The sequence below is a fragment of the Antrostomus carolinensis genome, unplaced genomic scaffold (assembly GCF_000700745.2).
Source record: "Antrostomus carolinensis isolate BGI_N321 unplaced genomic scaffold, ASM70074v2 scaffold7479, whole genome shotgun sequence".
Classification (NCBI taxonomy): domain Eukaryota; kingdom Metazoa; phylum Chordata; class Aves; order Caprimulgiformes; family Caprimulgidae; genus Antrostomus; species Antrostomus carolinensis.
In genome coordinates this window covers 1-11,920 of record NW_010337806.1, presented here as the reverse complement: position 1 = coordinate 11,920, position 11,920 = coordinate 1, and the positions used below count along the sequence as shown (strand labels likewise).

General features: G+C 42.7%; 1 protein-coding gene across 1 annotated transcript; it reads right to left on the bottom strand.

Annotated features, from left to right (window-relative positions):
- Positions 1-658: 658 nt before the first annotated feature.
- On the bottom strand, positions 659-10,293 carry LOC104530640 (sodium channel protein type 8 subunit alpha; the record flags this gene model as incomplete). The annotated part of the gene is made up of 7 exons (XM_010175298.2): positions 659-1,806; positions 2,754-3,024; positions 3,811-3,915; positions 4,571-4,708; positions 5,656-5,709; positions 6,205-6,489; positions 10,171-10,293. Coding segments are annotated over 7 exons (2,124 nt in total), but the record flags the coding sequence as incomplete, so codon positions are not given.
- Between the last annotated feature and the right edge of the window lie 1,627 nt (positions 10,294-11,920).

Below are 11,920 nucleotides of genomic sequence, written 5' to 3'. Positions count from 1 at the left end.
TAAATGGGTGCTTGTTTTCTTTTTTTTTTTTTTCCTTTTTTTTTTGTTTTACTTGTTTTAACTTTTTTTTTTAATCTTATTTTTTTCCTTTTGCTGCTTAACTAAATGCAAATCTAGTCTTGTATGAACAAACCCTTTAACATTGTGACTTCTGGGTTTTCTTTCAATAAGAATCAACAAAATGGGAAAATAAAATCTTTTTTTTGTGTGGTTTTTTGTTTGTTTTAAGCTGCTTTGGAAAATATATGAATCCCAGCAGCGGGTTTTGTTTCTCTCTGTGTGTTTGTGTGTGTGTGTGTGTTTTATTTTGCTTGTTTGTCCTAAGTTGCATTGACTGATGTGGAACATGCAGTATCCACCTGCCCAAACAATAGAAAAATCCGTTTTTTTTGTGGTGTTTTTTTTTTTTTTCTCCATTTGTGTTTAAATGTTTGTTTACAAGGGTCCTTTAACCAGGTGGTAGGTCACTGCTTTAGATGCAACGCTGTCACACAGTAAGCAGACTATGTTTGGTATAAGATCTTCAGGTAAGTGTTTCCACAGCTGTTCTGTATTGATATATTTCATGAAGTTTGTAAACAATCTTTTCACTTGCAAATATTTGTAATTTGTACAATTCTATTATTTTTTTTTTATATATATATTTTTTTTTCCTGTCTCAACACTTGGATTCCCTGACGTCTTTTTGTCTTTTCACTCTTTCTCGTCTTCCTTCCTCCGCCCGTTGCTGTTTCTCCTTCTCAGGTTTGGTAACGCTGTCGTATGATGGGAGGGAGGCAGTCGAGGGGGTCCCTTCTTTTTTCTCCCTGTTTGTTCCTCCATTTTCCAGTTTTGTGGAGACAGGTCTTCGGCTAATAAAGCCCCGTCTTACTAAACGAGCCCTGTAAGCCCTCTGGATAACCACCGCTGAAACTTCTTCCTGCTTTCGCCGCAGCGTGGTTGTGATGGGCTCATAAGACACTTTGGAAGGGTTGGATGCCACAAATCTTTCCTCCATCTGTTGTCTCAGTATATCCAGCTCTCCGCTGTCCCCCAGGACACGTTTGGTGAAGGCAAACAAGATGTCTAAACAGTGGATCCTGTCTCCACTTACCATAGGTAGGTCCATGGCAATGAGTTCAATGGTGTTGGGTTTTGGGACGCGGAGAGGATGTTCCAAAGCATCAGCAAAGTCTGCGAGTTTGCTGTATTCTATGAACTGTGTGGCATCGGGGTCAAATTTCTCCCAGATCTCATAGAAGGTCTCAAAGTCATCCTCACTTAGCGGATCTGCACTCTCCTCTGTCGCCACGCTGAAGTTCTCCAGGATGATGGCAATGTACATGTTGACGACGATCAGGAAGGAGATGATGATATAACTGACAAAGAAAAATATCCCTACTGAAGGGTTCCCACAATCCCCCTTAAAACCACTCCCAGGGTGCTCCTTGTCTAGGTCGCAGTCTGGAGGCCGGTTTAGGATCGGCAGCAGCAGACCATCCCAACCAGCTGATGTGGTGATCTGGAACAAGCAGATCATGCTGTTGCCAAAGGTCTCAAAATTGAACATATCATCGATGCCAGCCTCATGCTTGACGTAGGCAAAGTTTGACATGCCAAAGATGGAGAAGATGAACATGACCAAGAACAGCAAGAGGCCGATGTTGAACAAGGCAGGCAAGGACATCATTAAGGCAAAAAGCAAAGTGCGGATTCCTTTGGCTCCTTTGATCAAACGCAGGATACGCCCAATGCGAGCCAGTCGGATGACTCGGAAGAGAGTGGGTGACACAAAATACTTCTCAATGATTTCAGCCAGGAACATTCCTAAAGGAGAAGAAAAGAAACAAGTGTGATCATGGAGACAGGCAGACTGCTGTTTCGGCTGAACCTAGTTGAGGGATTGGGCACACAGAATACCTTGGTTGGATTTTCAAAGGGGTTCAGCCACTAAGAGGCCTCACCTTCAGGCAGCTAAGTCTTAGCTAGACGCTCTGGCTCCCTAAATAGTTCTCCTAAATGGAGAAGGAGGGAGGTACAGCTGCAGAGTGACTCGTTCCACCTGGATAAGGATGGGCAAATAGCTTCTTGGAGATGTCTAGTTCTCAGTGCCTCCCTCTGCCATGGGAGTCAGGCTATGGGCTCTACTTTGAAGGTGCTAAAAAAATGTGTAAGATGAAATTTATTTCAAGCAGCAGAGAAACCTGTGTTTTAGAACACAGAACAGCTTCTAAATGTTGGTATTTTGTCAGTCTGCCTGGGCAGAGCTGCATCCAGCCAAGCTTTCTGAGTGACCCTGTTTTATTTGTGAGGTTGTGCATATTTTACAGATTAGATGCTAAATAAACCACCAAAAAAAAAACCACCTGTTGGAGGAAACTGTTTGATTCAACATTCAACCAAACTGAAAACAAGAGTGCAAATCACATGCTGATGGAGGAAGCACTGCAATGCTATTTTCAGTAGTTAGTAAGCATTATAACATTCTGATGAGGTGAGTAAAATTACTGTTTTTAAAGACAAGGAGACTAATTGTCAAGTGTTTTACTCCACATAACTGGAAACAAACACCAGAACAGAGGGAGGAGTGTGCGTTAGTCAGGACTTCAAGCTGCCAAACTCTGCCACAGTCTCTTCACAAGGCTAAAAAGAGAAGCCAGAGGTCCTGCTGCCTAGACATCCCCTTCAAAGACAAGAACGCGCTCTACTCTGCAAACACCAAGGAGGACAAGCCTAGCACTCACAGACCTCTAGCTAATTGGTGTGGCACTTACCCACGATGGACAGAATCACAACCACGAAGTCAAAAATGTTCCACCCGATGGTGAAATAATAGTGCCGCAAGGCGAACATCTTCAGCACACACTCACAGGTGAAGAAGATGACAAACACCAGGTTGATCCAGTACAGGATGTCCTCCATCTGCTTGCTTTGTGTGTCCGTCTCCACCATCATGGTCACCATGTTGAGGCAGATGAGCATCATGATGACTATATCAAATGCTTGTTGAGTAACAAAGTCAAAGACGGCTCCTTGAATGCGGTTCTGTGCAAAAGGCGAGAGAGACAATGAACCAAACACACCCGAGCAAAAATCTACCACCAGTCAACACATTATTTCACTGTTGGTGGAAACAGGGATGAGAACATAAGTTTTTTAGTATCTTATGAAGCTTTCAAGGCAAACTGTAGCCACAAATCAATCTGCTTGTAGGAAAGGCAGGAAAATACTGTTATTTATACCCCAAACATGCTCTGAAAAATCTTATTAATAACATAATTATGTTGAGACCAAAGGCAGGGGGCTGACCTTCCATTCACAACTGGAGAAATCAGCCAGGTCTGCCTTGCAGCCATGACTCTGGCTGCAGGATACTTGAACTGGATTTCAACAACCTCTCCTGCATCCTGGCAGCAGCAGGAGATGACTTATCCACAGCAGTGTCGAAGGGACCCAGAATTACAGGCAAAGCCCTTCAGAAAGCAGGGAACCGTGCTCAGGTCTCGATCAGTGTAACCCACAAGGTTCTCTAACTGTCCAAGACCCTGCTCACTAATGCCAGGAGGTCTCCTGCTCTCCAGCTATAACCTCTCAGCCAGGCAGGGTTTTCAGATTGTTTTGTCAATTCAGTTGAGCCAAGTGATTAACATCAACCACAGCTGTAGCATTTTAACCTTTCTCAGATCATACCTGAATTATAGTGACAAGAACATGGTGCTGTGGAGTCCAGCATGAGTTAGAACAAAGGATGCTTTTGGAGACAAAGTTCCTTTGAAAGTCTGGGCTGCAGTTAATTTTTTTTCCCTTCAGTTCCCTTTATAACATACTCACCAGAGGTCGGGGAATAGGTTTTTGAGGCTTCTTTGAGCCCAGTTTTTTCATGGCATTATAGTACTTCTTTTGTTCTTCTGTCATGAAAATATCTTGACCTCCAAAGTAAAGGGGCAAAAGGAAAACTGGTTACAATCAGCTCATACATCAGAAGGGAAAGGAATAACATCCCAGCTAAGTCATGAGGATACCTGCCATATGGGAAGTTGGTGGCAGCTATTTTAGACAGAAATAACTTCTACTAATACCCAAAGCTTACTAAGCTTCCTTTAAAGAAAACTGAGCATTTTTCCTACGAATAACCTGTTTTATTGCATCCTTCCCCATCCCCTCTGTCTCATCTGTGATACAGGTAGCAGAGGTGCCAGGCTATTTAGCAGGTATGGCATCTACACCGATCCTCAGCGTGACTTACAGAGAACAGCAGTATCTGAGAGAGGGAGGGAGGGGGAAAGAAGACATCTTGCTGCCAGTCTGTATATTTTATTCAAGGCAAAAAAAACCCCCACCAGAAATGCATGAAAATGTATTCTGGAGAAAATGTCTCATCTGGCTCCAGTTTTACATAAAGCTTTGGGCTGCCTCTTGTACTCCCTGAGCCTGTTCTGGGGTGGGAGCGATGCACTAAGTCACAGGAGTTCTGTTTGTGCAGAGCCTCAGCCTTTATTTTGCAGAAAAAAACCCCCCATCAGCCTGAAAACTCAACATTCCTCTAACAGGTCTCAGCTCCCCTATTAATCAGCAAACACAGATCACTTATCTTTTTCTTTTGTTGATTGAAGTTATCAATGATGACACCGATGAACAAATTCAGGGTGAAAAAGGAGCCGAAGATAATGAAGATAACAAAATAGATGTACATGTAAATGTTGTCCTCATACTTGGGTTGCTCTTCTTGCTAAAAAGAAGATGAGAAGAGAAATAAATGACATTTCAAAGCCATCATAGAAATAGAGTCACAATGAGATGAGTCATGTTTGTAAGTTTTTCCCATGTAAGGCTTTATAAAGCTGTAGTTACCTATGGAAAACCGTGTCCTCACACTGTTTAAAGTAAAACAAATGCATGTATATTGTATGTATATCCTGGGAGGATGGTGAACTAATTTTCATAAATATAAAATGCTACAGTTTATAAACTTTCACTGTAAATGAGGTGAGTGCCCATAACATATACAGTAAACTGCAAATCACAAAAGAAATGATCGTTTTAATGACAAGCGCTGTCAAAGTGAAGACATCCTTCTTTCTGTTGAAGAAGGATGTGGAAGACCAATCATCTGATAGAAGAACTGTTCTGACATAGTCATACTATTTGTTTCCAACCCTGCGTTCAGTGTAGGACAAGAAAATCCATTTTAAAATCTTTTCATATAAAACCAAGAGAAGAGAAGGAAAAGCAAATAAGGAAGGAATGGTGTTTGCATGGTTCCAGCATACAAGAACAAGAAAAGTGCTTGAAGAAAGAGCTCCAAAGAGCTCTGGATTCAGACTGACACTTGGGCTCCCATGTAGATGCAAAGTTCATGGAGGACCTTCTGGCTAATTCCTCCCCATCATTCATTCTGATGATGAAATATAGAACTTCACTATATTCCTTTCTTCACTGTATTTCTACTCCAGCAGGAGTTTCCCTGCCCCTAAAGAAACCCAAAGAACTCTGCCCTTTTGGGGATTTTCTTGAGCTTTTTTTTTTTTAACTTAGCACATTAACCAGAGCAAACGGCACAATCGCAGCATTAAATACATAATATAAGCATAGTTCTACAATTTTTACTCTTGATTTTACCAAAGCAAAATAGCACAGTGAAACATTGGGAGGGGAATTTGTGGTCATGCACTTTACCTTTCTGGAATCTACTGCTGCATACATGATGTCCATCCAGCCCTTGAAAGTAGCCTAGCAAAGAAAACACACGTTCTCTTAGACAAAAATTCACCCAAAGTAAAAGAACAAGTCTGATTTGCACCAGCTATGGCAAGGATTTCCTGGCACTCTTGATTGCCCCTTATACCCAAATTTAATATTACTTCAATATTTCTCTTTTCATTTCATCTAAATGAAATTTAGAATTTTCATTTCATCTAAATGAAATTTAGAATTTTCATTTCATCTAAATGAAATTCATAATTCTATGAAATTCATCTAAAGGAATCTAAACAAGTTTACTGTTGTCTCATGGGAGGTTTGGTAGACTCTTTGAAGAGTTGGGGCCATTTGCTGTGCTGGGAGACCCATACTAGGTAAAGGGATGAAAGATAAAATGGCAATTTTATTCCAGACCCAAACTGGAGTGGGATTAATGGGATTCCACGGAGGAAGGGAAGCAATCAAAATGCATTGGAAGCAGCTTGTATTTACCACTACAAGGGAGATGGTGAAAGTCAAACTTACAACTTGTAGAAGAGCCAGATATCCTGCCCCAACGTTGTCAAAGTTAATTTTCACATTCTTCCATCGAATCTCAGTGGAGTTGGGTGGCATCAATGCTTCACAATCTGTCTTGTTGTTAACAATTTCTATTTCAAAGCGTTCCTCAGCTGTTTCATTAAAGCAGTAATGATATTTCCCGGCAAACAGGTTAACCCCCATAATGCTGAAAATCAGCCAGAAGATAAGGCAGACCAACAAGACATTCATAATGGAAGGGATAGCGCCAACCAAGGCGTTGACAACCACCTGTGTTGGAAGGGGTGGGAAAAAGTTTCAGTATAAAACACGAGGCAGGAAACAGCAAGCATCAATACAGCTGTTTTTGGGGGGGGAATAGGAGGTAAGGCCACTGACAGATCTGTGGCGTTTAACTCCACGCAGAAGTTGGCAGTGAACTTATTCCAAGCGGTTAAAAAAAATTCTGCTCAAAAGCCACCTACTGAAGCTCTGGTTTTTTGGTTTGTTTTTTTTTTTTTTTCCAAAATAAAACAGGCCAGCTTGTTCGATTTACTGGCTTTGATTTTCTGGATTGTTACTTCTTTAGTCAAACAACAATTTTAGTCATCAAAAGGGAGAGGGGGGACATTGCTGAGTGAGGCTCAGACTCTCTTCTTCGTAACAAACAGGCTCCTAGCTACAATTTTCTCAGAGCCAAGTTTGAGGACACTTTTGCTTATGGATTTGATGGGTCTCATCAGCCAGTGGCCCTTCCGGCCATTCCCCACTTTCAAACAAGGCTGTTATCACTTCAAAGCCTGGCTCCTGCTCCCACCCAGGTCACCAGCAAACCACGTGGCTCTGACTTTGGTGGGGACAGGACCAAGCCCGGCATTGCTCTGTTAAGACTAAGCAGTGAGTCGCTATAAACATCAAGATCATATTTGTGACTAAGCAAGGCCAATCAAGTTGTCTCAGGCAGACAGCTGAGCATGCAGCTATGCAGGCTCAAGAAGACAGAAAAGCCATGTTCCTTCCTCCAAACTGCAGCAAACACGGCAGGAAGCGATAATGGGTTTTGTCAGAGCTCGTATCTTCCACCATCTCCTAATTTTAGCCTTTCACAGTTTGGGAGCACCATGTCCCTGGCCAACACATGACAAAATGTAAGCTCTCAGGCTTTTAATAGAGTTAGGTCAGCAGGATATTAAATCTTTTATTATGATCTCCTAATTTAGATTCCTTTAATAGAGGAACAGAATCTAAACTGTTTTTACCCCTTTGCCTTAGTTTTGAAAGTCTACTCAATTACATGGTGATTTGGGAGTCCTCAGGTAGTAGCACCTGAGCCACAACTAGTCCTGGCCACCATCAAGTGTCCCCTCTCCTCCTACACCATCAGTTTGCTGCTGACTGCAACCACCACACACATGATCAGCTCTGCAGCAAGCACCCGTCCTCCACTGTAGTGAGCATGAAGGAAAATTGAAGACAACAGAGATCTAGACAGAAGGTAGCATTACAACAGCTCTTAAATGACGCTGTGAATCCATCACTCTGTACCCAGTGAGGTGTAAAGACACAGGTTGGAGTCAGGCCCTCCAGACAAGCTCATAGAATGGTTTGGGTTGGAAGGGACCTTAAAGCTCATGCAGTTCCAACCCCCCTGCCAGCAGCAGGGACACCTTCCACTAGACCAGGTTGCTCAAAGCCTCATCCAACCTGGCCGAGAACACTTCCAGGGAGGAGCAGCCACAGCTTCTCTGGCCAACCTGGGACACTGTCTCACCACCCTCACACCAAAGAATTTCTTCCTCACATCTCACCTCCATCTCCCCTCTTCCAGTTTCAAGCCATCACCCCTTGTTCTATCACTACTTGCCCATGTAAGCTCCACACAGAACGTCTTTGCTCTCATTCTCCCTTCATCCAAACAAGATGCTCTGCTGCTGAACACCAACACAACAGCAAGCTGCCTTTTTGGTTTCAGATCCTTCCGATATCAAAACGCTGCTTTATTCCAGTTCATCAAGGCAAGTGAAGAAAGTGTCACATCCTCCTGAAATCTGGTCACTGACAGCAGGTTCAATTTATCCAGCATTCAAAAAGAACCGAGAGAAGGAACATGGCTTTTGTGTGCAGACTGACAAAAACGCATGCACGTTTCATAGCAGTACTGTCAAACTTCCTGAATAATTTAAGAGCAGAGCAAGCTCTTGAAAATGCAGATTACTATGGAGTAGAGAAAAGCAAAGAACTACATTTTATGTTTCTTTTGCAAAGGCATTTCAAATCTCTGTTCTCTGGCTCAGAAGAATTGTTCTGGTTGCATGGGGCAGTGAGATTTGTCTTCAAGTCAAAACAAAGGAAAAATCATTGGCTTTAGGTAACTAACAAGGCTGCAGTCATAATTTTGCCGTGAAAATCCCCCACTTTACACATAAGAATTTCCTGATTGTGCATTAGAAATCTCAGTTTCTCCCCAGCACGGCTTAAAACCAGCTCTTGATATCTGCAGGTTTAGTGTTAAGCCTTTCCCTTTGTGATCACACTCTTAGGCAGGACCTGAACCCAGCCCAACAAAAGCTCTGGCTTTGTGTCAATGGAAAAGTTTTCATCCTTTGTGCCTGTATTACAGAATAAAAGTTTAGAATTAAGCTAAATGACACAAAGAAATAATACCAGGATAACATTATTAGGGAACAAACAACCCACTTTGGATTTGGGATGATATCATTTATTTCTATCACTTCCTATGGAATTTGTGGATTCCTGATTCCATTGCCTCTCTCGAGCTGTATTTTGTGCTCAGTTACACTACAGCAAATTCAAAGGAGATCAGAAGGATCCAGGTGCAATTGCTCCAGTCAGACCCTGAAGTAAAACTGTGTGACTGCTATTCCCATCTCTTTTTTTTTCTTTTAATACATCATTTTATCTCTTGTACTATCTCTAATCATGAGCTAACTGGGATTTAGCACAAAAGATCTACAAGATTGTTCTCAGAGCAACTGGGAAACCCATTAATACAACATACACTTTACTTAACAAACATCCAATTTTTTTTTTTTTTGCATGTTCTTATAAGACTTAATTCAATCCCAAATGGAAAAAGAAAAAGAAAAAGCACCGAAATACAGAATATTAGTGGCAAAGCAGCGAGACACTGCAATAATTTCAAATCCCCAAGACAGTGGTGCTGTCTAACAATTTGAGGAAAGCTTGTTAAGTTCAATGCTTTGCTTGTGCTTCGTTGCTCGTTCCACAGTGACAGGACAGGGGACCATAAAGCATGGTAAAAGGGAGGGAGTGGAAAGGAAAAGCTTCACTATCAGACAAGGCTTCCAGTCACCACCAGACTGGACCGAGAACAACAAGGTGCAACAAGAGGAATTAAACCAAAGCCTTTTTTTTTTTTTAATTATTATTTTTTTTTCTCTCCAAACAGCTGAGCTCCCAGCCAGTCCCTTCCTGAAGGCCTGAGTGATCCAAGAAAGGAAGCAGCCTTTTACCCCCGGGAAGGCAGATTGTATTTTTAAAAACCCCTCAGATAGAGTCTTTCAATCCAATTCCACCAGCGGCCAATGCCTAGAGGGGCTGGAGACACTGAGGTGGTTCAAATTCTGCTTCTTTGCACCTGGTGATTCTCCCTACATAGAAAAAAATTACAGCTGAGAAGCCCCCTCGGATGCTAGAGGTAAAGCCAGGCTCAATGAGAACAGCCAAGTGTTAACGTCATCTACAAATGGCATGTGGTTTGGGCCAGTAATTAATGTAATGAGGCAGCTTAATGCATCTCCCTTTCTTAAGAGGGGAGGGTGCAGCGGTGGGCAGGGTGAGGGGACATCCACGGTAGAGGTGATCGAGTCAGCAGCTGCATCATGAATTCTGTTTGAAATTGTCTTTCCACCAGTTTTGATCAGTTCTAGCATGCTTAAAAAAAACCGCTCCACAGGCATGCAGAAGGATCAGCTGCTAATGGCATCTTACCCTCATCCCCTCAAATCGGGACAACGCTCTTAAAGGCCTCAAAGCTCTTAGTGTCCTAAGGGACTTTATGGCACCTAGTTCCGAGTAGCCCAAGGCATTAGCTATAAGGCTGACTAAAGAGACCTACACAGAAAATAGAAAGAAAGAAAGAAAAAAAAAAAGAAAGAAAAAAAAAAAAGAAAAAAGAAAGAAAAAAAAGAAAAAGAAAAAAAAAGGTTCCAGACTGTTAGAATGAGTCCCCTAGCACTGATTGCCCAGCCCAGACTGCCAGCCTGGGTGGCCCCCATAATAATCAATACCGAAGACATGCCACCAGCTGCCTACTTCACTTGACTGAAACGACCTGGAAGGAAATAATGCGGTTGAGAAAGGCGTAAGAAAAGAACATAGGGGAAAGATAAGTGAGAGAAAGGCAGAGACACACAGACGGAGAAGGGGGTCTGTCGGAAGGAAGAGCCCAAACGATGACAAAAACCTTACCCTCGCCCTTTCCTGTCTGCAGGATCCCAGCGGCTCCCATTAAATTTAAGCCAGACAAATGTTAAAGGTACCTATGAGAAAGAATACAGATAAATACACACACTGCACAAACTGCGCTCCGTTTGTATAGCAAGCCACCGTGCTCACGATGAGTGGTGGGTGCTTCATCCGTGGCAACGGCCTTCAGGGATGGGATGTGTGCCTGAGCTGGCTTCTGCCAAAATAACTCTGAAAAAAGGTGAACACGCAAGTGCTGAGACAGCTGAATCCAACTCTTACTGCCTGAAAACCCAAGGATCATAGAATCCCAGACTGGTTTGGATTGGAAGGGACCTCAAAGCTCATCCAGTTCCACCCCCCCTGCCAGCAGCAGGGACACCTTCCACTAGACCAGGTTGCTCAAAGCCTCATCCAACCTGGCCGAGAACACTTCCAGGGAGGAGCAGCCACAGCTTCTCTGGCCAACCTGGGACACTGTCTGACCACCCTCACAGTGAAGAACTTCTTCCTAATATCTCATCTAAACCTCCCCTCTTTCAGCTTAAACCCATTTCCCCTTGTTTTGTCATTAACTGCCCTTATGAAAAGTCCCTCCCCAGCTTTCTTGTAGCCCCTTCAGGGACTGGGAGGCCACTATAAGATCTCCCCGGAGCCTTCTCTTTTCCAGGCTGAACAGCCCCAACTCTTTCAGCCTGGGGTGTGTTTGTTTCTGCTTGTAACACAGAGTGGCTGTTGTACACTTTTTTTGGCCTGCTGGAAGTCGCAGGGACATTTGTGAGCACGATGAGGACGGGTGAACCCATTTTACAGACGGGCAAACCGAGGCGTGTAGCGATTGTGTGGTTGCTCACACACCGACACTGTGACACAGGTTTCTTACAGTCAATTTTCAACACCATAACCACAAAGACAACCTATTTTCTTGAGCAGTTTGCAATCAGATTTAGGCTCTAAAGAGTATCTACAGACACCATTTCATCTGCACCCCACTATCTTCCTTTTTTTGGCTCATATCGCATTACAGACACAGAGAAGAACAGATATGTCAAGCTTTTTTAAGGGGGGGAAAAAAAAGACATCAATATACAGTAACAAATAATGGAAAAACATGAGACCTCCTCTTATAACAGGTTTTTAGTTTCATTCTCAGAATAAGACACTTCCTACTTATTATTCTTTTTTTTTTTAAAAAAAAAGGGATATTCAAATAATAATAATGCAAAATTAATTACAAGGACGATTCTTATTCCACAAATATTCCAAAGAAATT